We start from the raw sequence: 16,647 nt of genomic DNA, 5'->3' as shown, positions 1-16,647 counted from the left end.
AATGAGATTTTTCTGGAATCTCTGGTGATACAATGTTGCTGTCTTTTACTGATGAATACACAGTAAGGTGAATTACACATCTGTTTGTAACAAGCCAGTTAGTGTTCTGCTTGCTGCTCAAAGACTGATCAATTGTTGGGCTGACAATCCAGACTCCTTATCCTTGGTCCTTTCTTTTTCTTTATTTTCTACTTTTATTTTTTTTAACCAGCTCAGATGAAATTGGGCTGTGAAACTGACAAGCAAATACCTTCCAGAGAAGCAGAGACTTTTGAAAGTGCACCATACAAATTAGTCTTGGAAGCAAGTATGTATTCCTGGAAACGCAGTCTTATCTGGCCATGCTCAGAATTTCTCCAGCATCTTAATGTGTTTTAGCTGCTATCCTGATGCAACCCTTCTTTGTTTTATTATATGATGACTATCAGACAAATTGCAGTGAAGATGCAACAGTATCAGGTTGTTAAGCATTTCAGTATACCACATAAGAAAACAAACAGAAGAAAGATGGGAAGAAACAGCAGGCTATTCGCCAAACCCTGATAAGGTAGGAGGCTGTTAATACGAGTAGCTATCTACTTACCTGAGTCTGACTGATTGCTATATGGTTGCCATGGAGAGGTGACTGACGTTCTTTCTCTTTACTGTGACGACTACTCTGCTTACTGCGCTGAAGCTGCTGCCTCAGTTTGGCAATCTGCTGGAAAGAAGTTCAGGTGAAGCGATAATGAGTTATCAAAAGGCAAACTGCTCAAATCTTCCCATATAAACCGAATCACATACATCCGAAGTCCTTTTTCAAGGATTTTACAAGCATACGGGACTGCCTTCCCTTGAAGCATGAGCATTAAGGTTTCTTTCTGCTTATTAGCTTCTTTCTCGAAAGTATCCGCCCTATTTGCCAACCTGAATATGACAGCAGGCTCAGTTTAATTACTAAACTTTCTCATTTACAAACAAGCAGCTGTAATAACTGATGCAAACAAAAGTAGTCATAATGACAGTTTGTAGCCATTTCTGGCCTATAACTGGTTTAAACTGGAGACTATGAAGCCTACAGTTTAATTGGTTTGATCTTAAACCGAACCAAAGTTTTCCAATGATAATTCATCATAAAAGCAAAGACCCTTCACAAACAACTGGCAATCAATATGCATTGCTCATCTTGGAGAACTTATTTAATACATCTAATAGCATTTCCCTGCAGGCTAAATTATCACAGATTCCTTCAGGCAGACAGAATTATCTTTTCTGCTGTCTGCTGCAAAGATGTCTAATCAAAAGTTACATATTTTAAAGGTCAAACGCAACTAAAGCCATTATCCATTTGACTTGCTCCTTAACAGAAACCAAAGAATTTCATTTGGGGATTCCTCCACTTATTTACTCCTCCCGGATAATTTCTACATGAGAGAGAGTATTTATCTCTACAAGCATTGTCTCAGAAGTTTAGACTATGTGCAAATTCACACAACAGGTACAGACACTTCATTAAGACTGGGTAATTTTTTCCTTTGGGTTCAAGTCCCACTGTTGCTCATGCTCAGTACACTGGCATATAAGGCGAAGTATGCATGGCCCCATTTAATTTTTAACTCAGCTAGACATACAATTTTTAAAAACCTGAAGGGCAAGTAAGGAGAATCGAATGCACATGGAATTCACATTTCAAAGAACTTCATCAGATGGAAAGCAACCTCTCTTTCTGAGTGACAGCTTACAAGTACACACACTCTGTGGTTAACTCCAAGTAGTTAAATATATCACTTGTGCTCTTGCAAAGCAACCCTGTGGTACAGAATCACTTCACATCACTCTTCACAGTGTCAGAGACAACGGTGCTTGGTGAAGAGGTTTGGATGGAGTTTTGCTCCAGGCTGTGGACTTTTCTTTGTGACGTTTCTGGTATCACTCACAAAAGAAGGATCAACCTTTAAGGCTTCGTATCAAGTCTTACCACAGCTCGTTACCCATATTCAGAGAACTGCTACTCAGAAATGTCTGAATACTTTGATCTTTCAACAACAAGACAAACAGTTCAGATTTCTGAAACGGTCTGTGTGCAGAATACATCAAGGAAGACACCGCCCTAATACGACTGAGTTTCTAACACAGACGAGCTAGATTTAGAGAACTGTGAGACTAATCTCTTCATGAAAGGTGCAACTCAGGCACCATGTTGGAAGAAACTCTAAAAGAGTCTGAAGAGATACTTCATCTCTGGAGAAAAAAAAAAAAAAAAAAAAAAAGAAATTGTCCAGAACTTCCCCATCCTCCCTTTGGGAGTAGTGGCAAGCAGGTAAGCAGTCTGGTAAGTATAAACACATTTACAAAGATTTATGTCTTACATCAGAATGTTGGAGAATGGGGAGAACAGGGAAATAACCTTCACCTTTCCCTTTAAAAACATAAAAACAGAAGATAAAAACAACGCCCAGATCAGAAGATAGCTGTGGACTGAGATGGCTGACTACAAGAATAATCAGAAAGCAGGGAGCGTGATGTACTCTCATGTGACTATATGGGAGGGGAACACAATGCCTATATCTGTGCACATTTCAAAAAAATTAAGAGTTTTCAGCCTTTCCTCTTCCACTGACTGTTCCGTACAATATTGTTGATGTATCTTGACACACTTCTCTTGACATACTTTAAGATTATTTATTAAAAAAAAAAAAAAGCCAACAAGAAAACCCAAGAAAACACAAAGATCAGTACATCATAAGAGTAATAAACCTATATCAGGTTATTCAGGACACAAACTTGCAGTTCAGCCTTGATGTTTTACTGTCATACAGCCGACTATAAGATGCCCATCAAAGATTATTAAACGAATAAGAAGTTAGGAAACAACTCTATAAATATATTTTTTGCTTGCTGAATGTTTTTACAGCTAGAAGTGTACTTGAAATAAACATGAATCTTGTCTATAACACTTGTAATATGCATGCAGTAATATAACTAATGGCACAAACCTGAGAAATAAGCAAATTAGGTTGGTTCTTTACAACACTGGAATAATCTGAGTATCCTGATCATTTTTCATTTGAAGAGACCTAGATGCAGACTATAATACACAGGAACATTTCACATCTCACCATTCCTGTCCAAATGCTCATTAATAATAACCAGCTAATAGGCTGTATTTCTACAAATCAGGCTACACAACATAGTAACTTCCTATTGCTGAATGAGCCAAACTCCTTATTAATGAGAGTGAGCTCTAACTCTTTCATGAACCACTTGTTAATAAATAAGTTAAACAGTAGGTCAAAGAGTAAAACAGGCATTAGAAATTCACCCTAAACCTTTGAATACAATCTTTCGATTGGTATATGAAAGCACATAAAAAATGTAAGCTCTCATATTCAATTCTCTTTTATTCCAAAGTCCTTTTCAAGTACTCTGTTAGAGCAAAAGGGACATTCCAGTGGGGGGTTGCTGGTGTCAGTGTAACGGATACAGCATAAAGAGGTGCTTAAGGGAAGTGAAAAATCAGCTGTCTGAAATATGTCTTTAAAAACCTATACAAAGGGAAAACTATTTATTTTAAGTCCAGAGGTTTTCCAGTTCTGGGTAAAATCCAGTTCAGGGTAAGCTGTAACTAAAACTGTCCCTATTCAACTTCAACAGAATTTCAAACTAACTGTTCAGGTTAAAAGGGGAAAAAATACCAGTGGTTCAAACCACTACTTGGTTTGTGTCCAGTACAAAGACTCTGATAGCAATCTTTATCTCCCAGTCAAGATGTGTATCTATTAACATAACATTATAGCAGTCTGGCATTAACTTACAACAAGTTATATTCAAGACTTCATAAAAAAAAAAAAGCAGTAGCTCCCTTCAGAATAAAATAAAATAAAAAAAAGTAAATCTTGCTAGGAGGTGACAAAAAAGGTACACTCTATCATTACAAAGTTCATATTGAGAGCTGAGGAGTTGTAAATTTTAATAGGCCCACTACAAGAAAGCAAGCAAGCATTGCCCATTTCACTGCTAGACAGATTCAATTCTGACACCCACCTCTTTCAATTCAAGGGCAAAATAATTTTTAACTATCAAAGTGAATTATTTTTTTTTATGTGCTAATAGAGAATTCATTTGCCTGTTTTGGATCTTAAGTTTATACACTGATTTTTAGGTATTTTAAATGTAAATCTTTTTAGAAGAGCTCCCAGTTGTTTTAAATAAATGCATTTTATTGTAATAGTTCTTATACTAACCAAGTAAAAAAACCCCAATTTCTTAAACTTAAAAGCACATTCCGTCTTCTTTTATCAAAACCAATTAAAACAATGCATACAAGTATTTGGCTAGTTTACAGTATCAACATAATGAAAAATACATGCTAGAGATCATTCCATTAATTGTTGGAACAAGAAAACATGAATCCAGACTGCTAAGACAAGCCTAGGAAACTGTAAACAGCGACCTACTAGTTTACTGTCAAAAGCTATGGGAAGCAATTCAAACTGCTGAGCAGAACTACTGTTACCTGTGTTACTCATAACAAATGCAGTTGCCCAGGAGAGGTGATACTTTTATTTCCATTACTTAAGCTCTTGCTTTCAGCTGCCTATAGCTTTGTCAAATCTTCTCTGAAGTCTACCATGCAACATTCAGCTCTCCTACCCCCTTCCCATCAGGGATTTCAGTATAAGTATTAGAGTTGTTTTAAGAATGAGATTAAAATTAAAGGAGGATGCAAATCATTTTACCATTTTATGTGCTAAAATGCATTATTGTAGCTTTTTACCTGGGAAGCTCTGTTGCCCAATGCTTTGGAAGAAAAAGCCAAACATTTGTCTGGGGGTCCTTTATACTGGGCATATTCCCTCCATTCCCTTGGAAAAATCTTTACATTTGGCAAAGCTTTAGCAAAAATTTCAGTTTGCACACGTTCAAGAAAGATGTTTGTAACTGGCCACTACATTTGCTAGTAATTCTGTCTCTAGTGGGCTTTACAGTTTGAATAGAACTGCCCCAGAGAGTTTCTCCTTCCAGAAACTGCAGGTTACTGTGGCACAAAGAACTTGAGTGCACAGATACTGTTGGTATTCAACAAACTCTTAACACCCACCACACAGGCATTAAGTAGCCAGGCAGAGAAGCTGGAACCAGGACTTACAAGTGAGGGAAAGGAAAAAGAAAGGGATAAAATAGGAGCCAAACAACGGAGAGACAGAACAGACAGGGAACTAGAAGGTAACTGAGTAACAGCTCAAGTAAGGGAAGACAGATGAGAACTGGCTGGATAACGCATGGAGAATGACACTGGGACCATGAACCCGGAAAAGGCACGAAATCTGGTTTGAGAAGCTGGAGCAAGGAAAACAAAGGAAGGGAAAGAACTTTGAGCTGGAAAAGCCCAAGGCAGGTTTTATGGTGAACAACCATTGCAAAATTGGATAGAAACAATTCCCTTCCCCACACTCCATTTTTTCCATTACTGTGGTCTATCGTAAAGGAACCATGAAACCCACTGGCCACGTTTCTTATCTTTCTCTTGTGGTCAGTCCATAAAGAGGATGGCATCCTAGCACAATGGACCACTGTTATCAAATGGCAGAGACTTGCTTACATGCTGAAGGCTTCGCTATCGCTGATGCTCACAGCCCTGTGGTGAAGAAAAGCTGCTTGTTGCAGAACTTGATAGGGAATTGCCAGAAGATGAAGGATGGTCTCTCAGTAAAAGCAAGTGTTATCCTGGAAATACAGATGCTATTCCTGCCCTGCTATAGTTCCTTTGTGCTTGTAGGTAATGTTTAAGCCAAAACTTTTCAGACACAAAACTCCTTTTGCACTGATTTCTGGGCACTTATCTGTGATTCTGAGTGCTTCACAGCTGCTGATGAAGTCACCCAGGCAGCTGAAGGCCCGTGTACTAATAAATCAGCTATGATGAGTTTCATAACAGGTACTCAATGAGATGGGAACAGACAACCCTCTTTGGATTGACCTCGCTTTGGCCCAGGTCCTCATCTTTAAAAATGAGGCTATTGCCACCACTGGAACACAAGATTATTCCATATTTGTCAAAACTGATTTTAAAATTCAAGTACTTAAACTTACATCACTCCTTTTGACAACTATTTTTGCTATCAATGGCTGTTCGGAAGAGGACTATACATTGCCAGTAACATCATCTCCTCAGACAACGTATACATTTCTTCTAATTTTTGAATGTCCTATTAAACAGGGAGTCAGGATAGAGGATGCAAAAGGCCCAGATTATCAGGGAAAAGTCCAACCCTATAAGAATATGCTGCAAGATTAATTTCGTAAAAAGAAAGGTGCTGCTCTTGAAAAGAGGCTGCACCCTTCCTGACAGGGCCACACGCTGAGTGCAGGTCAGCTATTAAGTACTGGACAGAAGACGGGAGACTCTCTTTTGGGAGAGATGAGGGGCCATGGGTACAAGTCACTCCTGGGGAGATTCTGATTGGACACAAGAGGAAATTTTTTCACAATAAGATCAATCAGCCACTGGAATAATCTCCCCAAAGAAGCGGTGGATTCCCCATCATTGGACGCTTTCAAGATTCAGGTGGACAGGGTGCTGGGCCATCTTGTCTAGATCGTGCTTTTGCCAAGAAAGGTGGGACCAGATGATCCTTGAGGTCCTTTCCAACCTGGTATTTTATGATTCTACGAACTCTGGACAGAATGGAGTTTACTGGGACAAATGCTGAAATATTGTAATTTCAGCTGAGCTGGAGACAATTTTACTGTATCTAATTTCTCATGATGCAAATTCACTTAGCTTTTGGTGGGTTCTTTCTAGTTGCAACTGTAGTCTTCAGCAAAATACATATGATTAAAGAGCATTTCAAGCAATCTTATCATTACTGTATCAACACTTACTCTCCTTTTTCATTTGAGAAAGTGATGTCCTCTCTACCTCCACTCTTAAACTTGAATGAAATTTCTAAGCAAGAATACATTAACATACCAACTTTCACTTTGCCTCTTGCAGGAGAGCAGCGTTAAAGGACAGAAAGCTAACTAAGGTAACTCTGAACAGAAAAATTCATAAACAACAACAAGCTGGTTCCTCAGCACTCATTCTGACCAAGTCTTCAGAGCCAACACTGTGGAGTAGGAAGGGAGGAAATCCTACAGCCATAAAATAACAACCACTCTTGAAGTAACTCCTACATTGGAGGTAAAACCTGTTTCAAAAGCAACAGAAGCGGGAAAAGGGTGCAGTTTCCTGGACTCCAGATAGCGATTAAAAAAAGTCTTGGACATACCAAAACTTAAAAGGCTCCACTGTGCAAAACTTCTCACCTCTTTTAGTTGATCAGCACTTCCCCATGATGCTGAGCGCTGATGGGATCTCTTTTCTGCTCCTTCTTCAGCCCAACAGCTAGGTGTCTAGAGGGATAAAAACAGAAAATACACTCCTGAATTCTCCAGGTAAGAAAAACTTTTGGCACAAATTATTGCTTTACTCCTTCTGCAGTGTCAGAGTTCTGGCACTATACATGAAGAACAAATGTCAGAATCCAATATGCAGCAGGTAATACTCTCAAATACATAAAAACAAAACAAAACAAAAAAAATCAAGAAAACTAAGGCTTTGTAAACTTGCATTTACAAAAGGATGAGGACAATGCACATTACTGAAGAAGGAATCAGAGACCTGACAATCACAAAAAAAAACCCTTACCTGGCTACTCCCATCTTCGCTTTGCCATCCAATTCTAGTTTTCACTCAGCGGACAGTTTAGAAAACCACAAGATTTAAAAAAATATACCAGCAAATTCAGAGAACAAAAGCCAGGATTCATGTCTCCCACCTGTCTTCCTTAATCACTGGGCCATATAATCAAGTCCTTCTTGCTAACTCTGACTTGATATACCTTTTATTATTTTTGGCACCGGCCTACATGAGCAGAACAGTGAAAAGCAGGCCTTTTCCAGTCTTCTCTGCAAGCCCAGAAGTTTGGGGACTGTCCTTGCATGTAGGAGTTATAAAGTTAAACCCCAAAGATTGAGAATCGTCTGGAAGCCAGACCTCCCAATTCCTGTGCTTCATCACCATAAGACTATTATGAAAATCGAGGGTATCCACCAGCATTTCTGAACAACCGAGTCACCAGCAGTCAGAGGAGCGATGGGGACATCTAAAATCCGGGAGAGTTTGGGGTATGAACCATATAAAAGTCAGAGCTATAGGCAGACACATATATTTGTGAAAAGAAAAAAAAAAAAAAGTGGTTTTTTTTTTCAATAATTCCTACTAGTATTCACTGAATCCTTCACGCTAAGGCCGCAAGAAATAAACCAATAGCACTGAAAACAATAAGAATTTGCAGCGAGGTTTTTCATGGAGGGGACCGGTGCTGATACTTCTCCAAGGGAGACAGGAGCCCAGCCCTGCAGGACAGGTAGGATCTGGGATCCACCTCCCTGAGGGACTTCCTTCTCGTGAACAGGAACCCTGTTCCTCCACAGCGTTCCTTACTCTTGCTTCCTCTCTCGGGTCTAGAAACTCCTGTAGAGCCCACACACGTAGCAGGCACTGTTCTCCTCAGCATGGAGGCCAGGCATGGCCTTGCAGAACACCACAAAACCAACGTCTGCAGCTCCTTGCCCTCCCTGCCCTGCAAAGAGAGGTGGACGCACCTGCGGGGCCAGGCCACTCCAGCCGAGCAGCCAGGCCAGGCCTGCTACCATTAAGCCCTGAACCGCAGTTTCAGACCACAGGCTATACCTTTATAGCTACAGTATTATATGGCCTACATGCCGGGCACCTAACCCCCAAATGCTAATATTTAATTGTGCCAAGTCACTTTGTGTGCACAGGCCTACGTCTCCCGCTTCTGTTTTCTGCCAGCCTCGCACTTTCCATGTTTTTGGTGGGTTTTTGTCTCCGTTATTTTTACGCCACCAGGAATACTTCCACCAAAGGCCCAGCAAGCTGTGTGGGCGATGAGAAAGCAAAATGGAAAAAATCAGTAACAAGGTTTTTGCTGCATGTTCCCAGGAAAGAAAAAACAAGTCTTTATAAAAGTTAGGGTTCTGTGTATTTATTATACGACATTCTGTGTGTGGGTCTGGGGAAGAAGCCAGAAGATAATATGGTTATGGAAAAAAAAAGTTATCAAGAGTAAAGATTTAAACCAGCTATTTAAAACTATGAGGGGAACATGGGAGTCCCTCAGCCAGGCAACCCACGACTCTCGTTGCCCAAAACAGAGCCTCTGTCACAGGCTACCCGTGTGTGCGTTCCTTCGCTCTGCATTGCAGTGGAGCCAAGTTCCAAATAACTACCTGTTCTTTTAGACTGGGTACTTACCACCTCCCTAAAATTTGTGTGAAAGACACTGTATTGGTTTTAAGTACTGAAGTGGCTTACAGATTTCCAAAGAACTAGAGAAAATGGGGGGGGGAATTTGCTCCTTTTTCAAAATCATGGGCTTTCACACTATATTACAATTTACTTTCCAATTGAAATTACTCTTTTCTTAAAGATTTTACTATATCCCAAGTGTAGCTGGAACCATAGCCTCATACAAAACCAGAAAACATCAGTGCAAAGGGAATTCTTTGAAAATTTATCTTCCAAAGAGCATATTCTGAATATAACACTACTCTAGTTTGGGGAACAACACCAGGATGAAGTAGAAAAAGGTATTTCAGGTGCTTAAAGATTTTCCTGTAGTGCAGGAGGGTGTACCAGGGATCACTACAAGCTCATAGCCTTTCAACTACAGCTTAATAAACAAAATCAAAAAGACATCAGGTTAAAAAACAAAAAACCTCACCCATTATGTAGAAAACAAGAGCTTGCCTGAACTTTTTAATAAGCACAGATATTGATCTAGATAGCAAGAACAAAAACAAACCGATAGCAACACCCTGAAGAACTTCATCAACACTGTTAACTATTAGCAGAGAGGTGGGAATCCTTATATTGCAGTTGACTTAATCAGAAATCAAAAATAACAAATATAAAACATCCATTCACTTAATACTAAATTATGTACTTTCTCAAATATGCTTTGACACTCTTTTCCACACAAATACTATCTCCCTTGAGACAAGATTTATACAGTTGCTTTCAATCTATGGTTAATTGAGTCAAGTCACCACCTTTCAAAATATACATACACACATCAGTGTACAGGGGGCAGACTATTTGTGTCCCTCAATTTGATTTGCACTATTAAATTACAAATACTATATGATGCTTCTAGCACAGTACTGAAGTCAGGCAATCTTATGTGTTATTTATATTCATATGGAAAAAAGAAAAAAGGTTAAAAAATAACACAACATAAGCAGTTACTAGAATATTATAGGAAGCCAATCTTCTTTAAACCCTAGAAATTGCTGCTTATAATATATTGTAACCCACGTTATATGAAGAAGAGTTTTGGGTTTGTAACACAAAATTCAAGCAAATTCAAGCAAAAGCCTTTTTTTAAAAAAAAACAAAACAAAACAAAAAACACCAAACAACCCCACACTTGTTATATTCAAACAAAAATTCTGCTTTTGTAAGTTTAGCTCATGTATGAGCAAGTCATATCTCATTTGAATGTTGTAAATTACATCACAAGTAAGATGGGGGTGTACAGCACCCTTGATATGCCACATTTCATGAAAATTGTTTTCCCATCTTTATTTACAACTTCTACAAAACAGGCGTATTCGTGGAAGCCTTCATTTGAAGCTGCAAGCGTACTGCAATGTGTTAAACATATTAAAAAAAATGACGACTGTAAAAAAGTAACTCAAAACTGTATTTGAAGAAAAATTTCTGAATCATAATAAATAAAACCAAAGTCGCTGCTCCTCAAGCCAGAAACACAGTAAGAAAGGTCATAGCCACTATCTGTAAAACTGGTAATATTTCAGAGCTGAAACAAATTTACGGTATCATTTAAGTATGAACTCAACTTCATGAAACTGAAGGATTATTCCTTCAAGTCTACATTCAGAAACTAAGATGTAAAACATTTCAGCAGGAGAACCTTGAAAACACTAAGTAACACATGCTGCAGCTTCAAGAGGAGGATCGCTGATATTTCGAAATGTCAAGGTTCCTGGTCCCAGTTTCAGCTGACACAATGCTTAAAGCATGTGCATGGGATAGGACATGCTGAGAACACCACATCTGGTTGCTCTCTTCAGTCTTAATGTAAATCACAATTACCATTGTTCTAACTCACCCAACCTTGTAGAGATTAGCATTTCTTCCAACGCGTTTGGTAATTCTGCCTTGCTTTTCCACCCATGTCAGGGAGATATACCTACATTCTTTCCACTTCATTTAGATCAGAATGACTGCGTGGAGTACCAACCTACCTAAACCTAAAATAAGACTGAATTACTCTAAATATCTCACAGTTTATTGCCAACACTCTGCTCTAATTACTATATCTAGCCTGCATTCCAGATTAACTACTTTGGGGGATGGGTGTAAAGATTAAGAACACAAATCTAGGTTTTACAGGGGAAGCACCAGTGGTTTTGAAGAACTTCCAAATTCAAAAGAAACACACCAGCAGCACTGTAAGATAAAGTCTAATGAGTCTTCAGATGTTTCTAAAGCATTCAAAGACCCTCTAGAAATGTTACAGAAAGAAATGGCCTAAAGAGTTAGAAGTTAATTTGACTATAGGTGCTGACTCCTCTTAAACATCAGACAGGTTAAGAAAAGTTAGAATAATAAAATTCATAGTTGTATGACACATATCCCTTCCTCCTCGTCCCATTCCCCCAAAGTACATCATTATAATATCCCATGAATGCAATGATAACTAATGCACCAATAAAAAAGCTTCATGCCATTGAGCCTCCTGGTTTATGATGTTAATTTTTAAGCAACAAAATTTCAACCCAGAAGAAAACAAAACATTACTCAGGTGACTAATGAGAAGTAACTACATTAAAGCCTTGACCCACACACAAGAACAAAAACATATTTTAGCCAAGCATTCCAGTTTAATAACTGCATTATTCTTTAGATTAGAGAAGTAAGAATTCCCAAAGGCATTTTGCAAACTTTCTTCATTTCTGTTTGTGTAATATGTAATTGCCATATACACTGAAGGTGGCATATCCAGGCATATTGGAATCCAGTTTCAGGAGTCAGCTGGGGGGTGGCGGTATAGGAAATCAATGACTCATATTCCACTTACTCATTTGTTCTTTTCTTTGTATTATTTAGATTGAGGAATATTACATAGATGGACTTTAACTGGCAATATCTTTGGTATGACATCAACATCGTATGTTTATCCCTAATTTCTCCTTTTTAATTTTATAAAACTCTTTTGAATGATTTAGCTGCCAAATAATTATATTAATAAACTATAACGATTATGTTTCTGAAGATTCTGAGGTTAAGCACAACCATTTCAACATTGAACTACTACTCCCTACACTAGGAAGAGGGGAAATACGTATATGTCCAGCATGACAGACAAGTATACAAAATTGCTCCATCAGTGCAGAGATGGAAAAAATGGGGAAGGAAGCTATACTGAGTTTTAAATGGCCTTAATGAAAAGTTCAAATTTTAATGAAAAGGAGAGGGAAGTAGGACACTGGAGGAACTTGGGAAGGGGATAACAAAGTATATCTACACGTATAATAACTCCCTATAATGGCAAGTTTCTCTGCATTTTTGAAATACTTTAAACACTACTCAATAAAATGGCACACATCTAATTATACCAAACTTGCTGCTCCTTAAATATCAGCTAGTTGAGTGCACTTGCACATATACATACACGAGCATAAACACATGGAGAATTCTTAGAAATCTGGAATTCTGTAAATGTCACAATGCATAGTGTCATAGTATATTTTTGCAAAAGCAAACACAACAACCTCACTTCTCTGCAGTGTTTTCCATCAAAACACTTGAGGTGGGTAAGAGAGACACAGAAATATGAACTACAGTTACTATTCTCCAAGATGCAACAGAAACTAAAACAAACAAAGAAAATTCTGTTTCTTCTACTTAAATAATAAGATATTATTGCATTCCTTTTTAAAAATCCTGGTTTAATTTTAGAGAAAGAAGAAACATTCATGAGGACCATACAGGTTCAAAGAACATGTGGGAAACAAGGACTTGGAACAAAACTCATTAAAAATTCATCTGATCACAGTAAATACCAGAATCTGACTTTTTTTTTTTTTTAATACAAGAATTCTAAGAAACTTGGAACAGCCATAATCACTACCTTCACAAAACTGCACAAAATTTGGATTTTAAATTAATGTTTAATTAGGGACAAAAAGTACTCTTGAAAGAGAAGTAATTATTCCACCTACAATGTAAGTTATACTGACAGCATTGTTCATGAGTTCAGAAGTAAAACAAGAGATAATTTATTCTCCAATGAAACATGCTCATACAAAAAAAAATGGTTTATTGATTTTCATCATCTTGTTTTTATTTATTTTGTTTGCTACCATCTCCCACTCTGCTAAACTACCAAGCGTTATTATTTTTAGCTACTGTAAACTATATGAACTCCCATGAGCTAAACGGTTACTCAGCCAACAAAAAAGAAGTAGTGGAAGTACTTGTGCTGGTACTCAGGAAAAGAGCAAGGTTTTAATTTAACTCAACTTAATTTGCCATGCATGCATCCTATCAACGACTTGGAACTCATCCTTAGTTCTTGAAATTAGATCTACTTCAAACTACACAGAGCCCAAACAACAAAAAAACCCCACACAACCAAAACATAAATGAAGTAAGTATTTTAGGATCAAATTCATCTACAAGTCTCCCTAGTGAACATTTTATTTAAAAAAAAGTGGAATTTGCTGTGCCAATCGCTATGCTTGTTATATTTTACATATTCATGTAGTCCTGAGCAGTCAAGACACATGTTTTTCAGCTCAACTTAAATATTGCTAAATGCTTGACTTCTGCAAAATCTGAATAAAGACAGTTAATGTAATTCCTTGTTAGAAGATATCCACACAAATCCAAACCATGAAACTTCCCTACCCTTATCCCTTCAAAATAACACTTCACCTTGTAATGACAACAGTACTGCCTTTCCTCTCTGTTACATTTGATTGTGATGAAAAGGTAAAACTTTTTTATTTCCCCCTCCCCCCAGCTTTGTTTCTGAATGAAGTAAAGGGCGGCAGCCAACAGGTAAATAACCTAAACACTTACTTGAGCTCACTAGGAAAGCAATTTTACTGCCAAATGCTCGGAGCTCAAATATTTATAGAACAAGTTTGCTTCTCTTTTCTGTAACTAGTGAAAAGGTTTGTTTGTGAATGTTTAAGTATTCAAAATTTTCTATCCATAAGGGTATTTGCGCAGTTTGATATGGATACATGTTTTATGAGAGAGGGGTTAAGAAATACAGTAACTACAAAGCATGCTACCGAAAATCTGCTGAATGGAAATTACGGTTTCAAAACAGAAAGACTTTCGAGGCACAATCTTGTGAAAGGAAGGCACCTTGGAAGTAAATCCAAGATTAAGAGCATTTTAGGTAGATCTTTTGCGACAGTAAAGATGACTGCTTGTTCTTCTTTTTTTGCTAAAACAGGCTGGCTGGTTTCAAAATGAATGAGTACAGCATGAAGACAGTATTTTCTTAAAGGGTTCCGCCACCATTTCTAAAAGTTTCCTTGAACGATTTTAATCATCAGATTCCCAAATTCATTAAATAGGATTTCTGGATTATAGAGACAAATCTTTTTTCTTTTCTAAGCATTCTACACTTGTCCTTCCCCCATCAGAGAACTTCCTGCACTGCATTAGAGTAGATTTTAAAGAGATGTGGAAAATTATTTATACATTCTAACTTGTCCTGAAAAATTCAGTATTACACAAAAGACTATAACCTAGAATCAACTTAAAGAGCTGCTGCATTTGCTGTAAGCAATGGTGGCAGAACAGGTGACAAGTATGTTGCAAGTCAGTGGAAACTAACCAAAACCTATACACCTACAAATGAAGTTATGACAGAAAAATCCTTGATATTTTAAAGGTATCATATGCATTGTGACAGCATAAGCTTTCATTAAAAACAATTTTTAACAGCACAAGAGAGTTATAAGCAAAAAGTAGGATGACAGAAGTATCATTTTTCTTTGCAGACACCCATGATAAGAACGGGCCAGAATCATGGCACAAGAGATAGAAAACTGATTTAGCAACCATCCCTCCATGGCTTGGAGACTCAAAATATAACCAAAGGTAGTCGTTTTTTTCTAGTTTCCAATTTAGTTTGGAACACAAACTCGGATGAATTACTCCATACCCTAATACTACTACTGAAAACCCAACAATGGAGCTCCTTTGCTAATAATTTGGGTGTTTTTTAGAATTACAGATTTTTTACTTGGTTGATAGTGATCATCTTTGTGGGCAGCAAGCTCCAGCATGAGGAGGAATCAGGCAAGAAACAATGTTCAGCTCAGTTGCCAAAGAGCACTGGAGCACTATGAATACCACAGCAGCCTACCTACCAGAGGTTCCTGCTAAGGACAGAACCCTGAGGAGGATCCAAGGGTATCACAAGGGTATCAGGCCATGAGTAATCTCAGTACCCTTCCCTCTGTAGCTGGTGGTAAAGCTCTCATTCTGATGTCTGGCTTCAAAAGGCAACTCTTCCCAGAGCATTTCTGTTTGTCTTTCTTACTAGTAAGCAGCAGAGGGAACATCTCATACATGCTCACTCCCAGCTTCCTCTTCTTGATTTCCTCTCTAATGACAAGCTCATCAATCCTTCTGAACAGTAACCTCTCCCCACCTCCTCCCCCGCACACACACAAATACACAGATTTAGTAAAATCTTTAGCTTGTCAGCCACTACTATTATGGAATCTTTTTTTTTTTTAAATAGCACTCAGCACAATTTTGCATATAGCAGCTTCAATATGAACCAGATACACGGCTGAGATTGAAATCTGCTCATTTAGCCTCAACAGATCTGCCCACATACAGAAAATTATTTTTAACAACTGTTTTCCAAAAAGCATAAAAATATCTATTGCATACCATGGTACTGAATTGACACTGATTAAAAAATGCTACTGTACCCTATTTTTAGGGCTTTATAACAAAATTAAGTGAACCCACATTTCTTCAGATTTAAGTTGCGCTAGGATTCCAGATCAGGTGATAAAAGTATTATCAGGAAGACATCCGTTATATGAAACATCTCTGTTGTCTTTGTTTTACAGCTTTTTACCTGAGTAGATTTATCTTTCATACATGAAGGGTAGTGTACGTGGGGATCACGTGGCCACTGTCCTGTGAGGTAAGGTCCTGTTATTGTGTCCAAAGAAGAAGTTCGCCTTATGGTACCAGAAGTTCTGATTTGCTGGGATTTTGGCCTGTCCACTGTAGAAAACCAGAACAAAATCAACAAAAAAGTCAGGCTAAATTTGATATGAAATGTTAAAAGCTAGCTACGACACACAATGGCAAGAACACATGAGAAACCTTTGCCTAAATGTCAAGCTGAAAAGAATGCCATCACATCAAAGCAAATAACATCAGACAAAGGAGAAAAAATACAAAAGGGAAAACTTAACAGTTACAAAAAACAACGCTTAAAGTGCTCATAGCTGCAAAGAACCAGGCTACTTATGCGAGATATTTTCATCAACAAAAAGCATCAAGCAAATTTAAATACAGTG

At 37.9% G+C, this 16,647-nt stretch overlaps 1 protein-coding gene across 4 annotated transcripts in view; it reads right to left on the bottom strand.

Moving 5' to 3' along the window:
• Positions 1-16,647, bottom strand: part of GLCCI1 (glucocorticoid induced 1) — a 54,401-nt gene that overhangs the window by 17,352 nt on the left and 20,402 nt on the right. For 2 of the 4 annotated variants that reach the window (XM_074574747.1, XM_074574749.1), the window contains exons 2-4: positions 16,197-16,348; positions 7,291-7,377; positions 584-700 (exon numbers count right to left, since the gene is read on the bottom strand). In XM_074574747.1, coding sequence (XP_074430848.1) covers positions 584-700; positions 7,291-7,377; positions 16,197-16,348 — 356 coding nt within the window. The remainder of the gene's footprint in view (positions 1-583; positions 701-7,290; positions 7,378-16,196; positions 16,349-16,647) is intronic. The other 2 variants (XM_074574748.1, XM_074574750.1) reach the window with 1 other exon arrangement.

The sequence above is a fragment of the Larus michahellis genome, chromosome 2, assembly GCF_964199755.1.
Source record: "Larus michahellis chromosome 2, bLarMic1.1, whole genome shotgun sequence".
NCBI lineage: Eukaryota > Metazoa > Chordata > Aves > Charadriiformes > Laridae > Larus > Larus michahellis.
The sequence above is the reverse complement of the archived record's forward strand: the minus strand, read 5'-3'. Positions and strand labels throughout refer to the sequence as shown.